This window comes from Leptodactylus fuscus, chromosome 4 (genome assembly GCF_031893055.1).
Source record: "Leptodactylus fuscus isolate aLepFus1 chromosome 4, aLepFus1.hap2, whole genome shotgun sequence".
Taxonomy (NCBI): Eukaryota; Metazoa; Chordata; class Amphibia; order Anura; family Leptodactylidae; genus Leptodactylus; species Leptodactylus fuscus.
In genome coordinates this window covers 16,564,033-16,585,327 of record NC_134268.1, presented here as the reverse complement: position 1 = coordinate 16,585,327, position 21,295 = coordinate 16,564,033, and the positions used below count along the sequence as shown (strand labels likewise).

At 42.0% G+C, this 21,295-nt stretch overlaps 1 protein-coding gene across 2 annotated transcripts in view; it reads right to left on the bottom strand.

Annotated features, from left to right (window-relative positions):
• ASAP1 (ArfGAP with SH3 domain, ankyrin repeat and PH domain 1) overlaps window positions 1–20,623 on the bottom strand; it is a 162,348-nt gene extending 141,725 nt beyond the window's left edge. Inside the window, exons 1-2 of one of the 2 annotated variants that reach the window (XM_075270089.1) lie at window positions 20,394–20,623; window positions 1,624–1,710 (exon numbers count right to left, since the gene is read on the bottom strand). In XM_075270089.1, the coding sequence (XP_075126190.1) occupies window positions 1,624–1,682 (59 nt within the window). In that variant the 5' untranslated portion in view covers window positions 1,683–1,710; window positions 20,394–20,623. The remainder of the gene's footprint in view (window positions 1–1,623; window positions 1,711–20,393) is intronic. The other variant, XM_075270093.1, reaches the window with a different exon arrangement.
• Window positions 20,624–21,295: the final 672 nt, after the last annotated feature.

Sequence of the window (21,295 nt, the reverse complement as noted above, 5' to 3'; positions counted from 1 at the left end):
CCCAGGGTTGGCCACTGAACTCCAGTTACGGCCACTGTTGTCATAGTCACCACAAGGCTCACCTTGTCTAACATCTTGTGATAGGCGGCCGTACAGAAGTTCTGTGTCTCAAGAGAGTGGACTGTCCTGCTGCACCAAAAATGCTTGCATAGTATGCATAGGATTTATACTGCAATATTAACTGTTACCACTAGATGGCTCTGTCTTAGAAAATATAGGAGGAGGTTATATAAGGTGTTAGCAGGAAGTGGAGTCAGTGTGTGGCTGAAGCCTCAAGTAGTTTGTTAGTGGCCCTCCTTGCCTAATGTAGCACACTACTAAGCCTCTGCCCGTGACTCCGTCTGCGTGTCGTTGGCATCAATGATCGCCTATATTCAGCAAATTGCTGCCTGCTTCGGTGTTTTGGCAGCTCTCATCTGTCCTGCTGCTGAACTTGTTCCTTGTGCCGTGCCCGTGATTGTTCCGACATCTCAGCAGCTCTCTGGGACGCCATATAATGAGCATGTTGTTGGCTCCGCTTGAGGAGAAGTTTGTGACTTCTGGCTTCCTTCATAACTGTCGTTGTTTTAGAATTTTGCGACAAACTAGACTTTCTTTTTCCCGGCATGTTTAACCTGCCAATTTGGATTAAAGGTGTTTTCCCATCCAGTGTGTCAGCACTGCCTGGAGCAGATCAGATAATATGCAGATGCATGTACAGAATGGACTCAGTGTTATCTGTGTGTTTACATAGAGAGATAACAGACCTGGCTTTATCAGCCTGCTGCAGGAGCAGTGTAATATAGTATGTGAACATAAATTCATAACAGTCGTGAAGCCATGTCATTGACCGGGATAAATAGTAGCCTGTGTGTTAATCGAGGTTACAAACTATCTACGCCAAATTTTATCCAAATCCGTTCAGCCGTTTTTGATTGAATGACAAACATCTAAACTTTCTCAGGGTTGATTCACATCTGCGTTCACATCGGCACCCCCCACACCCCAAACAAAATACCAAACGTAATTGCAAGCCCTGTGCAGTAAAAGCATGCAGATCCCCATAGACTATAATGGGATCCGTGTGTTTGCTGCAAGATATATCTAAACGCAAAAACTTGATATCAATGTTATATCAAACTTGATAATCAGTAATGAGCGATGAGTAATCTTGATACCTTAGCCATATTCCAATCCCTGTCCTGGATTCTCCTATGTAAGATTAGTTTCCGAAAGCACCATATGGCGGCACATGTAGTCCATAATACTGTCTGTGCATAGGCCCTAGAACTTGATGTCACTAAAAGCAGAGTACCTTTAGTCCCCCTCCCCTGTGCACCTGGTGCACATGCCTCCTCAGCCCCTTCCATCTTGAATGATGCCATTATACCGCCATGCCGCATTTCTTCCCATTGTGTTTCATTCATATTCTATTCTAACAATGTGACTATAAATGACTCAAATATAATGACAATGTAATACTGATGGCACGTGAGAGCGATTAAGCCGAGTAAGAGAGGAACGACCCCAGCGATTCCCCTATAAGTAAGACCGTATACACACACAAGGTCCTGGGATTAGAGGAATTAGGCCCGAAACAGATAATGAGTCATTGCTGGATCTGGGCAATACCAGGTCACCTACCGAGTCCATAATGAGTCCCTGGATGAAAAACTGGAGAGCCTGGAGGCTGAAGATCGCATGTCTCAGCTGTCACCGCCGCAAAATTACCTGTGACGGAAACAAGAGAAAAGCTTATGACACAATAGATCCAAATGGCAGCAATTTACTTGTTATTACTGGAGTTTACATGGCTGAGAAAGCAAAAAGAATGACTCATGAGATCTAATAGGAATGGCGGAATAACAAGCAGCGCGGTTATATCATAGATAAGACTGACAACTCCAACACACTCACATGTCACCGCTACATACAGTGTCAGCAGCGTATACAGAACAGGGGAGTGCACGTGTACATAAGAGGTAGTATTATAGTAGTTATATTCTTGTACATAGGAGTAGTATTATAGTAGTTATATTCTTGTACATAGGAGGTAGTATTATAGTAGTTATATTCTTGTACATAGGAGCAGTATTATAGTAGTTATATTCTTGTACATAGGAGCAGTATTATAGTAGTTATATTCTTGTACATAGGAGTAGTATTATAGTAGTTATATTCTTGTACATAGGAGTAGTATTATAGTAGTTATATTCTTGTACATAGGAGTAGTATTATAGTAGTTATATTCTTGTACATAGGAGTAGTATTATAGTAGTTATATTCTTGTACATAGGAGCAGTATTATAGTAGTTATATTCTTGTACATAGGAGTAGTATTATAGTAGTTATATTCTTGTACATAGGAGTAGTATTATAGTAGTTATATTCTTGTACATAGGAGTAGTATTATAGTAGTTATATTCTTGTACATAGGAGCAGTATTATAGTAGTTATATTCTTGTACATAGGAGCAGTATTATAGTAGTTATATTCTTGTACATAGGAGCAGTATTATAGTAGTTATATTCTTGTACATAGGAGTAGTATTATAGTAGTTATATTCTTGTACATAGGAGTAGTATTATAGTAGTTATATTCTTGTACATAGGAGCAGTATTATAGTAGTTATATTCTTGTACATAGGAGCAGTATTATAGTAGTTATATTCTTGTACATAGGAGTAGTATTATAGTAGTTATATTCTTGTACATAGGAGTAGTATTATAGTAGTTATATATTTGTACATAGGAGGTAGTATATAGTAGTTATATTCTTGTACATAGGAGCAGTATTATAGTAGTTATATTCTTGTACATAGGAGCAGTATTATAGTAGTTATATTCTTGTACATAGGGGCAGTATTATAGTAGTTATATTCTTTTATATAGGAGTAGTATTATAGTAGTTATATTCTTGTACATAGGAGTAGTATTATAGTAGTTATATTCTTGTATATAGGAGGTAGTATTATAGTAGTTATATTCTTGTACATAGGAGGTAGTATTATAGTAGTTATATTCTTGTACATAGGAGCAGTATTATAGTAGTTATATTCTTCTACATAGGAGGCAGTATTATAGTAGTTATATTCTTGTACATAGGAGTAGTATTATAGTAGTTATATTCTTGTACATAGGAGCAGTATTATAGTAGTTATATTCTTGTACATAGGAGCAGTATTATAGTAGTTATATTCTTGTACATAGGAGCAGTATTATAGTAGTTATATTCTTGTACATAGGAGGTAGTATTATAGTAGTTATATTCTTGTACATAGGAGTAGTATTATAGTAGTTATATTCTTGTACATAGGAGGTGGTATTATAGTAGTTATATTCTTGTACATAGGAGTAGTATTATAGTAGTTATATTCTTGTACATAGGAGGTAGTATTATAGTAGTTATATTCTTGTACATAGGAGTAGTATTATAGGAGTTATATTCTTGTACATAGGAGTAGTATTATAGTAGTTATATTCTTGTACATAGGAGCAGTATTATAGTAGTTATATTCTTGTACAGAGGAGCAGTATTGTAGTAATTATATTACAGTATGTTAAGTTACTTTCTATCACATAGGGGCTTTGTTATAGTATTTATTATACATAGCGGCAGTATTATAGTAGTTATTGTACTTATATTCTTTTTCACTTTCTTTCTGCAATTCTCTCAGAGTTTTACATGCTCATTGTCACCCCCTGTTGGTTAATGCAATGTAACTTCCATGAGTGGAGATCCTGTCACCTTCTGTTCCGCTCACATATTGCGCAGGAGATGTTTGCATTTGGCGTTTTTACAATGCCTTACCTATGAATACTTTACATTTCTGTATACTTCAGATACCTCTATGGGAAACACGTTGTAATGGTTTCTATGTTCATGGTATGCATGAAGTCTACAATTAAATATTTTATTTGTCTTTTCCCCAGGCATTTCTAGAAGGACCTCATTGTTTTTGAACGTGAACTTGAAGATAAGAATCTTGGGCTTTAAGACATAAAAATGTCCATCATAGTAGGAGTGAATGTAGTGCCTCGTGCATTGTGCAAGTTTATGATCCCTTCAAGCTGCTCATACCATGGGACTGGTTTTTATCAGGTGACACATTCTTGTGATACTCAGAATTACTACTCAATTAAAGTTACTCTGGGTGTTTCCCAGGATACACGTAGACAGGGTTAAAGCAGTTGTCCGAGTCCCATGGGTAATGGATACTGATGACCTATCCACAGAATCAGTTCGGTGGGGGTCCGACATCCAGACCCTGCACAGATCAACTGATTTGCCTTAGGAAAGGTATATAACCGGAAGCAGCTCTGCTCATATCGAAGTGCATGGGAATAAAGTTGTAGCTCCCTGCAACCCCCATTATAGTGTACAGAGCCAGGAGCTGTATACAGTGCATGTAGCTGTAGATTGTAGCAGTTGTGTACTGCAGCCCCTTCTGTCTACTGGTTGGACTGTGTTTAAGGATTCCATTAACAGCTTGCAGGGGTCATCGTAGAATCACAACTTATGACCTATCCTGTGTCTGATCTTTGGGGTCCCACTAATGACAAAAATTGGGGTCCCTTGTCTGGAATGGAGCAATGAATTAACAAGCGGCCAAGTTCATATGGGACACCTTGGGGTTAATAGAGCACATTGATGTAACTATAGGGGTTGCATTACCTGGAACCGGGCCTGAAAGCTAGGGGGGCCCACAGGTCCCCCTCACCATACTAGGGATGGTTAGTCTGATTTCTGATTTCCTTTGATGCCTGGCAGTCTGTGCATCATAATTATATCCTCCTTGGCTTCTGGTGCACTGGAGGGAGAAGATTTATGATACAGAGCCTTCCACTGTCAGAAAGGAGAAAATTACCTAAGAGCTGGTCAAGGAAGGATTCTGTGGAGGGAAGCTGTGGCAGAATTACAGACAGGGGCCCGGAATGATGGGGAGCGTATGCGCAGTCATATTGTGAACAAATCTTCATGGAAACTGGGCCCAGATAGAGAAGGAAAGGAGAATGTCAGTCGTAAGATAAAATGAGCTTTTGCATCAGAGCCTTTCGTTATGTCCCCGGCAGAGTACAACGTTCAGCCATCTTCATCAGTTCACATAGTCTATGAATAAAATGGTAGCGCGCATGCGCAAATGCAAACAGGGGACACAGGACCCGGATGTGTTCGATCAGTGGTGGTCTCCTTTAATGGCATACTCTAAGGATAAGCTGTCAATGTTATTGGCCAGAAGATCCCTTTAAGTCCTTCATCTGGGCTCCTGTACTGACCACATAATTTGTTGCTGTACTTACTGGACTGAGCAGATTAATTATCTGGAACGGTGATAATTAAAGCATTGATTAACTGGATGGAAATACCTGCGATAGTAAATTATACGGGGGCTGCCAGACCGCCGCTCCTCCGCCCAGGAAGAATACATTAACGTCCGATGATTTATTCCCTACCTCTCTGCCACTGTAACGAAGGTCGGGTGTAAAAGAAATTGATGCTGTATATAGGACGAAGCGGATACATTGGCGCTCTGCCCTGTGGCCGGAAACATTCCCTTGTTTCACATACTCCTTATTTCTAAGTTTGTTTTCTTAAAGGGATTTTCCACTTTGGCTTCTTGAACAGACAGTGCTCAACTGTAACCTGGGAAGAAACTTAGTGGTAAGTGTTCAATTGTCCTGCAGCGCCACCACAGGGGGATTTAGGTATTGCACTGTGCACCACTAGGCAGTGCGACATAGTAATCCTACTAATCCTAAAAAGTTTGGATGTTTGTGTGTTTGGATGTTTGTTCCTCAATCACGCCAAAACGGCAATACGGATTGCCCTGAAATTGCATACATACCTAGACGGTCACCTGGAAGGAAACATAGGCTACTTGCGATAAGGCTAAAACCACGGAATTCCCAACCACGGCCGCCGAACAAATGCGCTGGCTACGCTTGAAGACCCAAGATGACTTGAAGATCCAAGATCCTTTGGCTGGCGGCCTATAGGTTCGCAGCACTATGTGGGCGGCCCAAGAGACAGTGTGCAATCCGAAGAACATGGCGGCTACTTGCAGCACCGCCAAGACACAACCATGCAGCCTCGCTGTGCGGGCCATGCCACGTCTATCGGGTGTGCTGGCTCGGTGAGTACCATGCGGAAACTGTTGGGCTCTGGTGCCCGCCTGGTGCCGCGTGCTGCAGGGGGGGGGGGGTTATGCGGGAGGTGGGTCTTCATAGGCCGGGGGTGCACTGGTTCCACATGGCAGGGGGGCGGAGGAGAGGAGTTCAGAGATGGCGCAGGGGGGTGAGGAGGTGGGCATGGGACAGTGGTTTGGGGGGGGGCCATAGGTGCCCCCGGCACTGCGAGGGAGAGTAGTTTGAGGGGGGCCGCACAGGGGTGTGCGGGAGAGGTGGCCGCGGCAGAGGAGTGTGGGGCTGGGGGCGGGGGAAAAGGGAGGCACACGGGACAGGAATTTGGGGGGGTGGGGGAAAGGTCTCGACCTGGCGGTGGGTTTGTGTGCCTACACACAAATGTACCACAGCGCAGGCGCCGGCGGAACGGCGCCAATAACTACACGCGGACGAAGTCGCGGACAAATGCTAGTACTGTTAAATATTACCCAAGGAATACCACTATACAGTGCAATATAGTTTCTGAATAATACTGCCATATGGTGTTCAAATTAAGGCCAAGTTCACATCTGCACTGGAGATAATGTACATTGTGCAAACCTGGTATCTGTGCCATGGTAATAAGCTATTGAGTTACTGTTATAAACTACCCAAGTGCCCTTTTAAGAACTTTATGGCCCCACCAGTTTTCCATTTCTATGGTTTTTGCATTTGTGACTTTTCCTCGGGGGCGTGTTGGAGGAGGAGCATTCCCGTGCCAGACTCCGCCTCCTAGTTTCCCTGTGTTGGTCTGTGAGGTTGTTGACCATCTGTATGTATAGATATATCGGCCTGTAAAGTGGGAATGGGGGGCATTATAATTTTGTTCCTATCATGGTGCACGTCCCTGGAATTTTTTCACTTTTCTTTCCGACACAGAGAACAGTTTCATTCCCAAAGTTATTTCTAGAGCCTCGCAGTTTGTGTAGATGAGCCGCCCTTCTGTAAACAGACATTGTGCTGACCCTTCCCCGGGGCTCCCGAGCACTCGTGTGAGGGGCAGCAATCTGGAAGCTAAATATAAAAATACACCCCCCAGAAATCATCGGCTTGTGTTATTCTTGCACTTGAGCGAGCAGGTCTGAATTATTCAGAGGTGAGGTCTGGTTACTGTGAGATCACACACATGGCACGTGGCCACTCACTCCTCTGTTATTCTGGAGGGGGGGATTTGCTAATGAAAACAACTGCAGATCGGAGTCGCAGCAGCCGAAACTGAACCGCCGCCGCTGGCATTGCGGCTGATCCCTGCCCCAAGTTTCATATAACTATAATATCTAATAGCAGAGCTGAGGGTTTGTTACAATTGTATCCGGTCTAGATAATCCTCTGTGATCTAAATCCATCAGCAGCCAAAATCTTTTAACAGAAAGTTTAGGCCCGGTGCACATCTGCATTCGGGTTTACACTTGGGGACCCCCCCAAATGAAAACGGTGTTACGGACCCCCATAGACTATAATGAGGTCCGTGCGGTCTCCGCTCTATTTCCACACGAAACATGCGGAGAGAAAAGTCCTACAAGTCGCACTTTCCTCTCCGCATGTTTCGTCACCCCCTCGGGGGGGCAGGTCAAGGTGTACGGGTAACAGAGACAGATTTTTTCCTTTACAGTCTCAAGTCTCAATCTCTTCCCTCAATGTTAATATAATCGGAGCAACGTTCGACTCCTTTAAGCCACACCCCTTTGTACACATCATAAATTTTGTGCCATTTTTCCGTTTATCAAGTTTACGTGGTGAGCACGTGCCAGGGGTGCGGACATTGGCCTCACCAGATTTATTGTCATTTAGGCCCGTTGCACATGAACGTGTGCAGGCTGCCGGCCACCGGCCACGCTTCCGCGGGCCATACATTCAATGAAAGGTCGCTACGGAAGTACAGCCACAAAACCGGACAGGAATAAGACCTGTTCTGAGTTTTGTGGCCCGGACACTTATCCGTGTAATAAACAGTCAGGGGTGTGGGCCGACAGAAATGAACGGGTCACGGTGCGATCCGGGAAAAACCTGAACTAGTCCACGGTCGTCTGCAAGAGGCCTTAAAGGGATTCTACCATGAAAATCAAATTTTTTGTCCCTAACACGTAGGAATAGCCTTAAGAAAGGCGATTTGTCTCCTACCTTTAGATGTCTTCTCTGCGCCGCCGTTTCGTTGAAATCCCGGTTTTCGCCGGCATGCAAATTAGTTCTCTCGCAGCACTGGGGGCGGTCCCCAGCACTCAAACAGCACTGGGGGCGTCCCCAATACTGCCAGAGAACTGTCCAGCGCCGCCTCCATCTTCTTCTGGAACAGCCTGTCTTCTTCCGGCTGCCGGGCACAAGAAAATGGCCGCTTACAATACTGTGTAAGCGGTCATTTTCTTGTGGTCGGCGGGCATGCACAGTCGGCTTTTCCCTAGGCCCGAGGCCTAGAAGTTTGATCCCCACCGCCGGAAGAAGACAGGCCGTTCCAGAAGAAGATGGAGGTGGCGCTGGAGAGTTCTCTGGCAGCATTGGGGACGCCCCCAGTGCTGCGAGAGAACTCATTTGCATACCGACGAAAATTGGATTATATACCGAACGGCGGCGCGGAGAAGACATCTAAAGGTAGTAGACGAATAGCCTTTCTTAAGGCTATTCCTACGTGTTAGGGACAAAAAATTTGATTTTAATGGTAGAATCCCTTTAAGAATACCGTCCAGGTTCACGACCCAGAGGAGGGCTCACCTCATTTACTAGGAAACATATGCCTTGTCCTGAATATGGCGCCTCTCCATTGTTTGGGTCTTTTGGGGTGTGACAGTTTTTGTTTGAGACATGATAATAAATCTGCCCCATTTGGCACTAGTGGGGTGTTGTCCGCAGCTCTATCCCCCTCCATGTATCCGCTCTGCGTTCCATATGGGACCCCTCATGATTGTTATTAATGCCCCCCCACCATTGCGCAATTTGTGTCTCGTGCTCTCTCCCTGCCCCCAGGATTCTAGATCCTAGCACACACATTGATGCTGTACTCCCAGCTGTTAACATCTGCTGCAGCCCCCCCCCCCCCACCCTGTGCCACAAACACTCTGTTAATTAAAGGGATACAGGATATTGTTCCACACACTGAGCAGGGAGAGGAGGGCACAGGACACGGGATCGCAGCACAACTTCCCTTCCTCTATAGAGGCTTTCCTGCTGTCACTGAACTTTTCCTCTGAAAATAGCTCAATGCCCGTGCGGTGTCAGAGCCGGCTCACATTTCACAAAGTTCATTGCAAAACTTTATCCCACTTCCCGTAGAGAGGAAACTTACACTTTGCATTGTAGTGCTCCATTATCCGAGCAGGACCCATAGCACGATTCATCCGGAGTTTTCTCGATTCTTGAATGGAATGCCAGAATTACAGTAAAGACTGACACTTGCACAAGCAAAAAACTGAAGACTTCAAATTTGGCGGATTTGTTGCAGGAATTTCTGCTCATATGACTTTCACTCTAAATTCTCTGCTCGCCAGAGAGACTGCAGTTCACGTGACATGGATACATATGTCTAAGAAGTCTATGGAGAAGAGATGAGCGAGCAAGAGAGAGAGAGAGACATAGGCTTTATACTGGAACTAAACAAGACCTTCGGGGTAAACACAGACGACTGCGGGTCCCTGTGCAAGGACAGTTATGGGCCCCTTAATTTCCAATATACCTCTGACAACCCTCCAATAATCTTTGAGCCATGAAGTTTAACAGCTTGCCCACAATTTAATAGAAAGTAGAAAGCTGCTATTAAGATGGCAGGGACCCCTGACCTACTGGACCCCTCAGGATGCACCAATGCTATGTCCTCCTCTGAAGAGCCTTATTCATTAGTACAGGCGAGTACTTCTCCATATATGTCCTGCATGATCCTGGGGCTGTGAGAAAACAACATTTTAGGAAGCAGATTCTCCTCTACTCACTGTGTATAGCGGCTAGGCTCCACCCACCAGCTCAGGGAGAACTGCAAACTACAGATAGAACCTGCAGAGGGGAAAACTGCTAACAATGCAGAATAGAAGTCACATAATGGCTCTTCATGTACACACAAAGCAGCTTAGCCTGAAAAGCCTCGGAAAGCCGGGGTCCTTCAAGATAGTCACATCCCCCCCCCATTGGCCAATCACAGACCCTTGTATTTCTATTGTCCGCTTACAGCTTTATCCAATGCAATGAGGAGGATGAACCCAAAGGAAGTAGTCCATGATCTCGGTGCTGTGGGCCGGTTCCCTAGAAGGAGCGAGCTGGCCATACCCCCTCCCCCCATCGTGCCTAGTAAGCACTTAGCTTGTCCTAACATTGCAGTATTATTAGAGTGCGCAACGGAATCGGAAATGCTGCACTTCTCACTCACCACTGAACTTTGCTAACCCTGCACTTTTATTTATGGCCTATACATATTTAATCACCTGGACTGACCACTGCGATGTAAATGATGATGTATACGCGCATGCTCTAGTTAACCCTATAGGAGCCTCCAAGCTGGGCCATATTGCACAACACTACAACTAATCCCGGGCGGGGATAAAGAACTAGGATACTGCACAATATTGGAAAAAAAGTCTGGAAAGTATTTGCTGCCACCAGTGGTAGAAAGTGGTACTGCAAAAAAAAACCAAAACATTAAAAATATACCCAGTGCAAGACCTGAGAGCAAACCATTTGCTATGGTAGAGTCAGGGGGGAGTCAGCCCCACCCCCAGGGAACATACATGTCAATAAGCCCCACCCCTTTTCTAAGACAAGTCAAATTTGCTAGGACAACCCTGACCTATTACTGTTATAGACCCAAGGCAGGTCCGGTATTGCCTATAACCTAATTTTCAGTCTCCCACAACTGCGCCAATTCTTGGATGAGTCCATGTAGATCTACCTGGGCAGAAGAGAAGGTCCATGAGCAGAATAGGTCCTGTAAAAGGGAAATCTGGGAGGTGTGGGGCACTTGTACATTATGTGTTGTCTTAAGAGGTTTCCACGAGCGTCTTGGCGAGCAGACGGCTATGAGGGGCTTCCTGTGCCAGGATGGGGAAGCCGCCTATAAACAACAAGGCAGATTTACTCCTGTCTAATTTTTAGAAAGTGAAAACCTAGGCCAGTAGTATACTGCACCAGATCTAAGACCGTCCTATACTGCACCAGATTTACTACAGTGACTGATGCTGGACAAGTCTGGTGCCCATGACACTATCTAGTCTGAGGTTACACTACTTTGTTGGCTTACTTTGCAACTTTGTGTCAGAATTTGATCACAATTGTGGCGTACAACAGCAATACGACAGGGTAAAGTTACTGGATTGCCTTATACTACATCAGGTTTATGACAGTGGTTGATGCTGGATAATCTGGTGCGCTATATACCGTCTAGTATAAGTTTATACCACTTTGTAAGTTTACTGTGTGCTACACATTTACGCAAGAATTTTGCCACAATTTTATCATACTCACCCTTTGCAAGCCACTCCCTTTTTTCCTAAGCCCCTCCCCTAAGGTACTAACACCCCCCCACACACTAAATAGATGTAGTGCACAGCATGTACGCACACAAGTGAAGCCACAATTCTGGTGTGTTTAGCTTAGAGCAGGGGTAGGCAAAACCCTTGGCACTACAACTCCCAGCATGCATACTTGCTCTGCTGTTCTTGGAACTCCCATAGAAGTGAATGGAGCATGCTGGGAGTTGTAGTTTCACAGCTGCTGGAGTGCTGGTTTAGAGGATCAACCTCTTTACAAAAATGTCATGCGACTATGACTACTTTTGGCCCCATTGATCAAAGAAAGCATTGCAAATGATCACTGATGAAACTAAAAATGTAGCCGAGATTGTCAGGGGACACGTTTTATAGCTGTTTTACATGAGACTGTACAGAAACTGATGAGCTATCCTGATGCGTTACAAAAGTTCAGTGACAAGTTCAGCTCTGCTACATCTGTTTCCTGTATTAGCTATGCTTTTATGCCAAAGAGAAGTTTGGCTTCAAATACTTTGGATAACTTCAGCCTAACCCTTTGTAGGAAGTGATAACCGGGATGTGCGTCTGTCTGTCTCTGGCATTGGTTAAACCACAGCTGTATGGATCTCTCTACGCATGTATAGGTGCACTATTCCAAATTACAGTCTTCTCTACTTTGGTCAGAATTATGTCTAAAACAACAATAAGACCTCATATACAGGATTGTATGTATTTTACCCATAACAGAGCACTTCAATGGCCAAAGTAACAAAGTTAGCTCAGCTACATCTTTAAATACAGTGTCTCCATCTTGCAGTGTTTTACTACTATAATACTACTCCTATGTACAAGAATATAACTACTATAATACTACTCCTATGTACAAGAATATAACTATTATAATACTACTCCTATGTACAGGAATATAACTACTATAATACAGCTCCTATGTACAATAATATAACTACTATAATACTACTCCTATGTACAAGAATATAACTACTATAATACTACTCCTATGTACAAGAATATAACTACTATAATACTGCTCCTATGTACAAGAATATAACTACTATAATACTACCTCCTATGTACAAGAATATAACTACTATAATACTACCTCCTATGTACAAGAATATAACTACTATAATACTACTCCTATGTACAAGAATATAACTACTATAATACTACTCCTATGTACAAGAATATAACTACTATAATACTGCTCCTATGTACAAGAATATAACTACTATAATACTACTCCTATGTACAAGAATATAACTACTATAATACTGTCCCCTATGTACAAGAATATAACTACTATAATACTGCTCCTATGTACAAGAATATAACTACTATAATACTGCTCCTATGTACAAGAATATAACTACTATAATACTGCTCCTATGTATAAGAATATAACTACTATAATACTGCTCCTATGTATAAGAATATAACTACTATAATACTACCTCCTATGTACAAGAATATAACTACTATAATACTGCTCCTATGTACAAGGATATAACTACTATAATACTACTCCTATGTATAAGAATATAACTACTATAATACTGCTCCTATGTACAAGAATATAACTACTATAATACTACTCCTATGTACAAGAATATAACTACTATAATACTGCTCCTATGTACAAGAATATAACTACTATAATACTACCTCCTATGTACAAGAATATAACTACTATAATACTACTCCTATGTACAAGAATATAACTACTATAATACTACTCCTATGTACAAGAATATAACTACTATAATACTGCTCCTATGTACAAGAATATAACTACTATAATACTACTCCTATGTACAAGAATATAACTACTATAATACTGTCCCCTATGTACAAGAATATAACTACTATAATACTGCTCCTATGTACAAGAATATAACTACTATAATACTACTCCTATGTACAAGAATATAACTACTATAATACTGCTCCTATGTACAAGAATATAACTACTATAATACTGCTCCTATGTACAAGAATATAACTACTATAATACTACCTCCTATGTACAAGAATATAACTACTATAATACTACTCCTATGTATAAGAATATAACTACTATAATACTGCTCCTATGTACAAGAATATAACTACTATAATACTACTCCTATGTACAAGAATATAACTACTATAATACTACCTTCTATGTACAAGAATATAACTACTATAATACTACTCCTATGTACAAGAATATAACTACTATAATACTGCTCCTATGTACAAGAATATAACTACTATAATATTACTCCTATGTACAAGAATATAACTACTATAATACTGCTCCTATGTACAAGGATATAACTACTATAATACTGCTCCTATGTACAAGAATATAACTACTATAATACTGCTCCTATGTATAAGAATATAACTACTATAATACTACTCCTATGTACAAGAATATAACTACTATAATACTACTCCTATGTATAAGAATATAACTACTATAATACTGCTCCTATGTATAAGAATATAACTACTATAATACTACTCCTATGTACAAGAATATAACTACTATAATACTACTCCTATGTACAAGAATATAACTACTATAATACTACTCCTATGTATAAGAATATAACTACTATAATACTACTCCTATGTACAAGAATATAACTACTATAATACTACTCCTATGTATAAGAATATAACTACTATAATTCTGCTCCTATATACAAGAATATAACTACTATAATACTACTCCTATGTACAAGAATATAACTACTATAATACTACCTTCTATGTACAAGAATATAACTACTATAATACTACTCCTATGTACAAGAATATAACTACTATAATACTGCTCCTATATACAAGAATATAACTACTATAATACTACTCCTATGTACAAGAATATAACTACTATAATACTGCCTCCTATGTACAAGAATATAACTACTATAATACTACCTCCTATGTACAAGAATATAACTACTATAATACTACCTCCTATATACAAGAATATAACTACTATAATACTGCTCCTATATACAAGAATATAACTACTATAATACTACTCCTGTGTACAAGAATATAACTACTATAATACTGCTCGTATGTACAAGAATATAACTACTATAATACTGCTCCTATGTACAAGAATATAACTACTATAATACTACTCCTATGTACAAGAATATAACTAATATAATACTGCTCCTATGTACAAGAATATAACTACTATAATACTGCTCCTATGTACAAGAATATAACTACTATAATACTACTCCTATGTACAAGAATATAACTACTATAATACTGCTCCTATGTACAAGAATATAACTACTATAATACTGCTCCTATGTACAAGAATATAACTACTATAATACTACTCCTATGTACAAGAATATAACTACTATAATACTACTCTTATGTACAAGAATATAACTACTATAATACTGCTCCTATATACTAGAATATATCTAATTCTTGTACATAGGAGTAGTATTATAGTAGTATTATCCATCTTGGAGAACTAAGCCCAGATCTTCTGTGGATGTTGCTTGCTCCAATCCGTCTGTCGCTCCATGTCATCCCAGACAGATTGGAGGATGATGAGATCAGGGCTATATCTGTGGGGGCTGGATCATCATTTCCAGGACTCCTCCTCCAAATGGTAAAGGTCACACCTTTCTTCATTCACTTTATTTTGGTAATAAACGATTAACCCTTCTAATTCTGGAATTATTCTTAACTAGCATCTGCACGCGACTTCATCTGCGGGTTGTTGTTGGCGCTGAGCCGCTTATATTTAGCCAATTGCTGTTGTGGATGATCCGCTTGCTCCTGCGTCTCGGCTCTGCTACATCGCTGCATATGCACAGCATACTCAGTTGTATGTACATCTCTGTATATGGAGAGCGTACTCAGTTGTGCTACAGCGCTGCCTGAGCTCTGCTGCATCTGGCCATTTGGATTAGAGGGGTGTTCTTATGTCGGTGTCTGAGCAGCTTCTGTGTTGGAAACGGCTGAACGGATGTTGCAGAAATTTGTCACAGTTCGATCAGCCTGCTCCCGCGTCTCAGCTCTGCTACATCGATGCATATGTATAGGATACCCAGCTGTGTGTACATGTTTGCATATGGAGAGCCTATAGAAGTGTGCTACAGCACTGCCTAAACTCTGCTACATCGGGCAATTGTGATTACAGGGGTTTTGTTATGTGACTGTCTGAGCAGCTTCTGTGTTACAAAGGGCTGAACGGATGTTGCTGAAATGTGCCAAAGTTCTCCCCCTCCCCCATCAGAGGCAGAACAACACATTCCCTGTAGTATTTACTGAAACTCTACACCCGATATAGTCCTCTTGACCTCACACAGCCTGCATGTTCTGTAGTCTCATGATCTTCAATGAGACTCCATTTTCTTCAGCTTTCACACTGTCCAGCTTCATCCTATATAGCACCGCCCACAAAATAATGTGTAGCTCCGCCCACTGCCTAGTATGATCCTATCTGAGAATGGCTCAAGGACCTGTGATGATGTCATCACAGGTCCTTTAGTGTAGTGTGAAAAAAAAGGCAATGGTGCCGCACACTCACAAATTTAGGAAGTGTGGTGCAGACGTCAAAGGGTCCTTCGACCCCACAATCAGATTAATCAAAAAATGTTGTCGCACACACAGGTTTTGTTGCCAAAAAGGGAAATAAATTTATTTACAACACCGTGTACATCATTTGTTGTGCCTTTGGACATAGGGGTCGTAGTAATATGAAAAAGACTAATAGATCACAATAGTTGACATTTCGGTCGTGTAGACCTTCATCTGAACTGATCTATAGTGTGAATACAAGGCATGTAGGATGCGTCCCAGGCATCTTTAGTGTAGTGTGAACCTACATTCCTTCACTGCGGTCATGTAGTGACATCATTTACCGGGATAAAAAGTAGCCTATGTTTTAATCGGTGCTCCTATCTATGTATGTAGCAAATTTCATGCAAATCCATTCAGCTGTTTTTGCGTGATTGAGGAACAAAGATCCAAACTCACAAACTTTCTAGTAGGATTAGTAGGATAGGATAGATGGCATTTTTTCCATACCTGCCTAAATCCTTTGCACAGTACAGTACATAGTATATAGCACTTTAGATTTGGCCACTTTATGGTGGTAAATAGTAAATACTGAGAGGTGCTTGAGTCTTCCCCAGGCCGGGCCCCACGACATATCGCCGCAGTGTTTTATCACCTCTAGTTCCCTGAAGAGTTCCGTATATGGTGGATGGACATGTGGTATATTGGGACGGTGGTCGGACCTATAGGCGTACTAGTGTACAGGCCCAGTCATTTAGAATAGTGGTCCTGAGGTTAGGCTTGCGGGGACCTTCTCATTTATGGTTTAGGACTGGGCGCTATATTTGCAGGTGCCCCGTATGGTGTTGGCTGTAATTTGTGTGCCCAAGAAGTAGTAACTGGTGAATTACTTTGTGCGCTGATTATTGGCTTGGACTTTGGCTTTGCGTTTATTGCCTTTTCAATGAGATGGAAAGTTCTATTTCAGTGGCCTCACCCTGTGTGTGTGCGGTTTACTGCCGGTCAGGTGTCCAGGTGTACGATATACTTCAGCTGGATTTTGTTGTATTGATATACTATATGGTATAGTGTACAGTACATCAGTGCGTGCCATAGTGTACAGTACAACACCAGTGTGAGCCATAGTGTACAGTACAACACCAGTACGTGCCATAGTGTACAGTACAACACCAGTACGTGCCATAGTGTACAGTACAACACCAGTATGTGCCATAGTATACAGCACATCAGTGCGTGCCATAGTGTACAGTACAACACCAGTGCGTGCCATATTGTACAGTAGAACACCAGTGCGTGCCATAGAGTACAGTAGAACACCAGTGCGTGCCATAGAGTACAGTACAACACCAGTGCGTGCCATAGTGTACAGTACAACACCAGTGCGTGCCATAGTGTACAGTACATCAGTGCGTGCCATAGTGGACAGTACAACACCAGTGCGTGCCATAGTGTACAGTAGAACACCAGTGCGTGCCATAGAGTACAGTACAACACCAGTGCGTGCCATAGTGTACAGTACAGCACCAGTGCGTGCCGTAGTGTACAGTACAACACCAGTGCATGCCATAGTGTACAGTACAACACCAGTACGTGCCATAGTATACAGTACATCAGTGCGTGTCATAGTGTACAGTACAGCACCAGTACGTGCCATAGTGTACAGTACAGCACCAGTGCGTGCCATAGTGTACAGTGCAGCACGAGTGTGTTCCATAGTGTACAGTACAACACCAGCGCGTGCCATAGTGTACAGTACAACACCAGCGCGTGCCATAGTGTACAGTACAGCACCAGTGCGTGCCATAGTGTACAGTACAATACCAGTGCGTGCCATAGTGTACAGTACAACATCAATGCGTGCCATAGTGTACAGTACAACACCAGTGCGTGCCATAGTGTACAGTACACCAGCGCGTGCCATAGTGTACAGTACACCAGCGCGTGCCATAGTGTACAGTACAGCACCAGTACGTGCCATAGTGTACAGTACAGCACCAGTGCGTGCCATAGTGTACAGTGCAGCACGAGTGTGTTCCATAGTGTACAGTACAACACCAGCGTGTTCCATAGTGTACAGTACAACACCAGCGCGTGCCATAGTGTACAGTACAACACCAGCGCGTGCCATAGTGTACAGTACAACACCAGCGCGTGCCATAGTGTACAGTACAACACCAGCGCGTGCCATAGTGTACAGTACAGCACCAGTGCGTGCCATAGTGTACAGTACAACACCAGTGCGTGCCATAGTGTACAGTACAACATCAATGCGTGCCATAGTGTACAGTACAACACCAGTGCGTGCCATAGTGTACAGTACACCAGCGCGTGCCATAGTGTACAGTACAGCACCAGTACGTGCCATAGTGTACAGTACAGCACCAGTGCGTGCCATAGTGTACAGTACAGCACCAGTGCGTGCCATAGTGTATAGTACAGCACCAGTACAATCAAATACAGGCTATAGCACCAGCATACGGTAGACAGCACTGGTGCCATAATGCACAGTATACAGCACTGATAATACAGAATACGGTATAGAGCACCAGTGCTACAGTGTACAGTAGACAGCACTGGTACCATAGTGTACAGTATACAGCTCTAATACTATAGAATGTGCTATATGGCACCACTACTACTAGGGCCTTGTATGAGAATCACCTCAGTTTTGAGCTCTTTATCTGTATATATATATATACACACACTACATATATATATATATATATATATATATATATATATATATATATACACACACACTAGCTATTTTATAGCACATCCTGTACATTTTCCTCTGCTTATTAAGTGTCTGCCCCAACAAAATGTTTTGCCCCAGAGCCCCCATATATGCGCTCCCGTTCTGACTGTACGGCCCTCATCTGATTGATGACATGACCTTTGATACCAGAGCATCACTGAGAACATAAAACAATAGAAAATATGAAAAACTGGAACAAAAAATTCCTTGTATTGAGCCTTCATAAAATTTCCGGTGTGAGAATTTTTGCAATTGTGAATTTACAAGAACGTGAAAAGGTCACCTGATATTACTTATGAGTAAACCCCATGAGGTTAACAATGGTGTAACTTATATGAAATACTACCACGTACGGTATGGGAAGGCTTTTCTTCACCTGGGGTATTAACATCTCGGACGTTCATGGCCTATTCACCGGCTAGAGGAGGGACCTGCTTCTGTCTCAAGAAGGAGACCCCTGCTGTACCTGTAAAGATGGCTGCACATGCTCGCAACTCCCATAGAAGTCAATGGAGAGAGTTGCACTTGTACGACCACCTCTCTGGTCACTGTGGTGGTCAGAGACTTTAGTGTGGGCATCTATACCGTACACTATGGATATGCCATATATGGCCAAAATGGGAACACCCCTTTTACTCATTGCTACCTGCCCCTCCCTCCTGGGCACATGCGCTATCATCCCTTCCCCCAATGATATGCCTTAAAAAACTACACAAGTATACATATTGCAAAGCTCTAACTGATGATGTAGCAGTGACAATTTTGTCAGATATAGCAGAGCTGAGATTGCTGGATGCACGTTTTTTGTTTAATTGACACTTATGGGCATATTACAAAGGATCGGAGGTTTTACATAGGACTGCCCGTACACCGACCAAATACAAAAGTTCTCTCACTTAACAAAAATCCTCATTGACAATTTCAGCTCTGCTACATCCGCATAACGGATAAGTGAATTATCATATGGCCATGGGAATTTTACGTGTCACAAATTTTGCACTACATCGAGGTGAGCCAATGGGCGGCGCATAAAATCGCACGCACCATTGGCGTACCAGTGTTTTTTAGATTGCAAAAATCCAAACTGGTTGGATTTTTTGCAACTCCAATTCAAAAAGCACAGTGGTTATATCAGATGTAGCAGAGCTGAGTATGCGGCAGGCTAAAGCTACAATTCACAGGCTTGTGTTATATTGATATTGTATACCGGTGTTTTTGAGATTGCAGAAATCTAAAACCGATGGATTTTTTTTTTTTGCAATTCCAAAGCATATAGTCATATAATGCAGAGCTGGATTTGTCAGACACCAAAGTTACAATGTATGGGCTCAGTGGTTTTACATAGGACTGCAGCTAATCTTTGCTCGAAAAGTTCTCTCGCTTCACATAAAGGACAGATCCCGGACAAATCCAGCTCTGCTACATCTGCCTAATTGTAAAGTTAACACAATAGTAACCACGCCTAGCCGGAGCAGAACTTACCAGGATATGTTCAGCTCGAATTTCCATTCCAAATTGATGTCCCGGAATTAAATCCATTATTCCATGATACACGAGTGCGAAAAAACTGGGCTGAGCGGAGGATATGGAATCCAGAAATCACCTCTAGAGACGTATAGATCCAGAGAATCCTAGCACAGGCACATTGTAGGGATTGCATCCATGGACTGTCCTCTCCTGTCTGCTCACACTTCAGCTGGAGGAGAACAGGAAGGAAAATCTACCATGTGAGAGAGGGAGAGCCTGGAAAGCCCTGGGGTGCAGAGGACGGATTTCAGGAAATCTATACAGTTCAACAGGAAATCTGAAGACTGAGCGCACATTCCTGCAGAGGCTGCAGCAAGACACAGGACCAAGGAAAAGCCATCACATGTGTCCGGCCGACTGCAAGGCTCGAGGAGGAGGAGGCCTGGAAGTCACTGACCGAGTCATCTCAAGGCTCTGTGCAGATTTATAATGGATGGACGCAATAACTTACACTGTTACATTCATTCATTCATTCATTCATTCATTCATTCATTCATTCGTTTCTGTTATATTTTTAGCGTTCATTCATTCTGCACTCCAGAATATGTCGGTGCTATATAAACAAACTTGTTATTTTAATCGTTCATTTGTTTACAAATTTTTCTTCAAACATCCTCATTCATTCATTTATTCATTCTTCAAGCATCTTTTCCCATGAATTAATTCAATTTTTAATTCAAATATCCCTTTTCATTCATTATTCAATCACTCTTATTTTATTCTAACATCCTTTTCCGTCATTCATTCATTCATTCTTTTTATTTCAACATTAATTTTCATTCATTCATTCACCTTGCGGGCTTCTACTGTAGGTTTCTCACTGAAGAGACACAGTAGTGGTGTACGGAGACTTATTT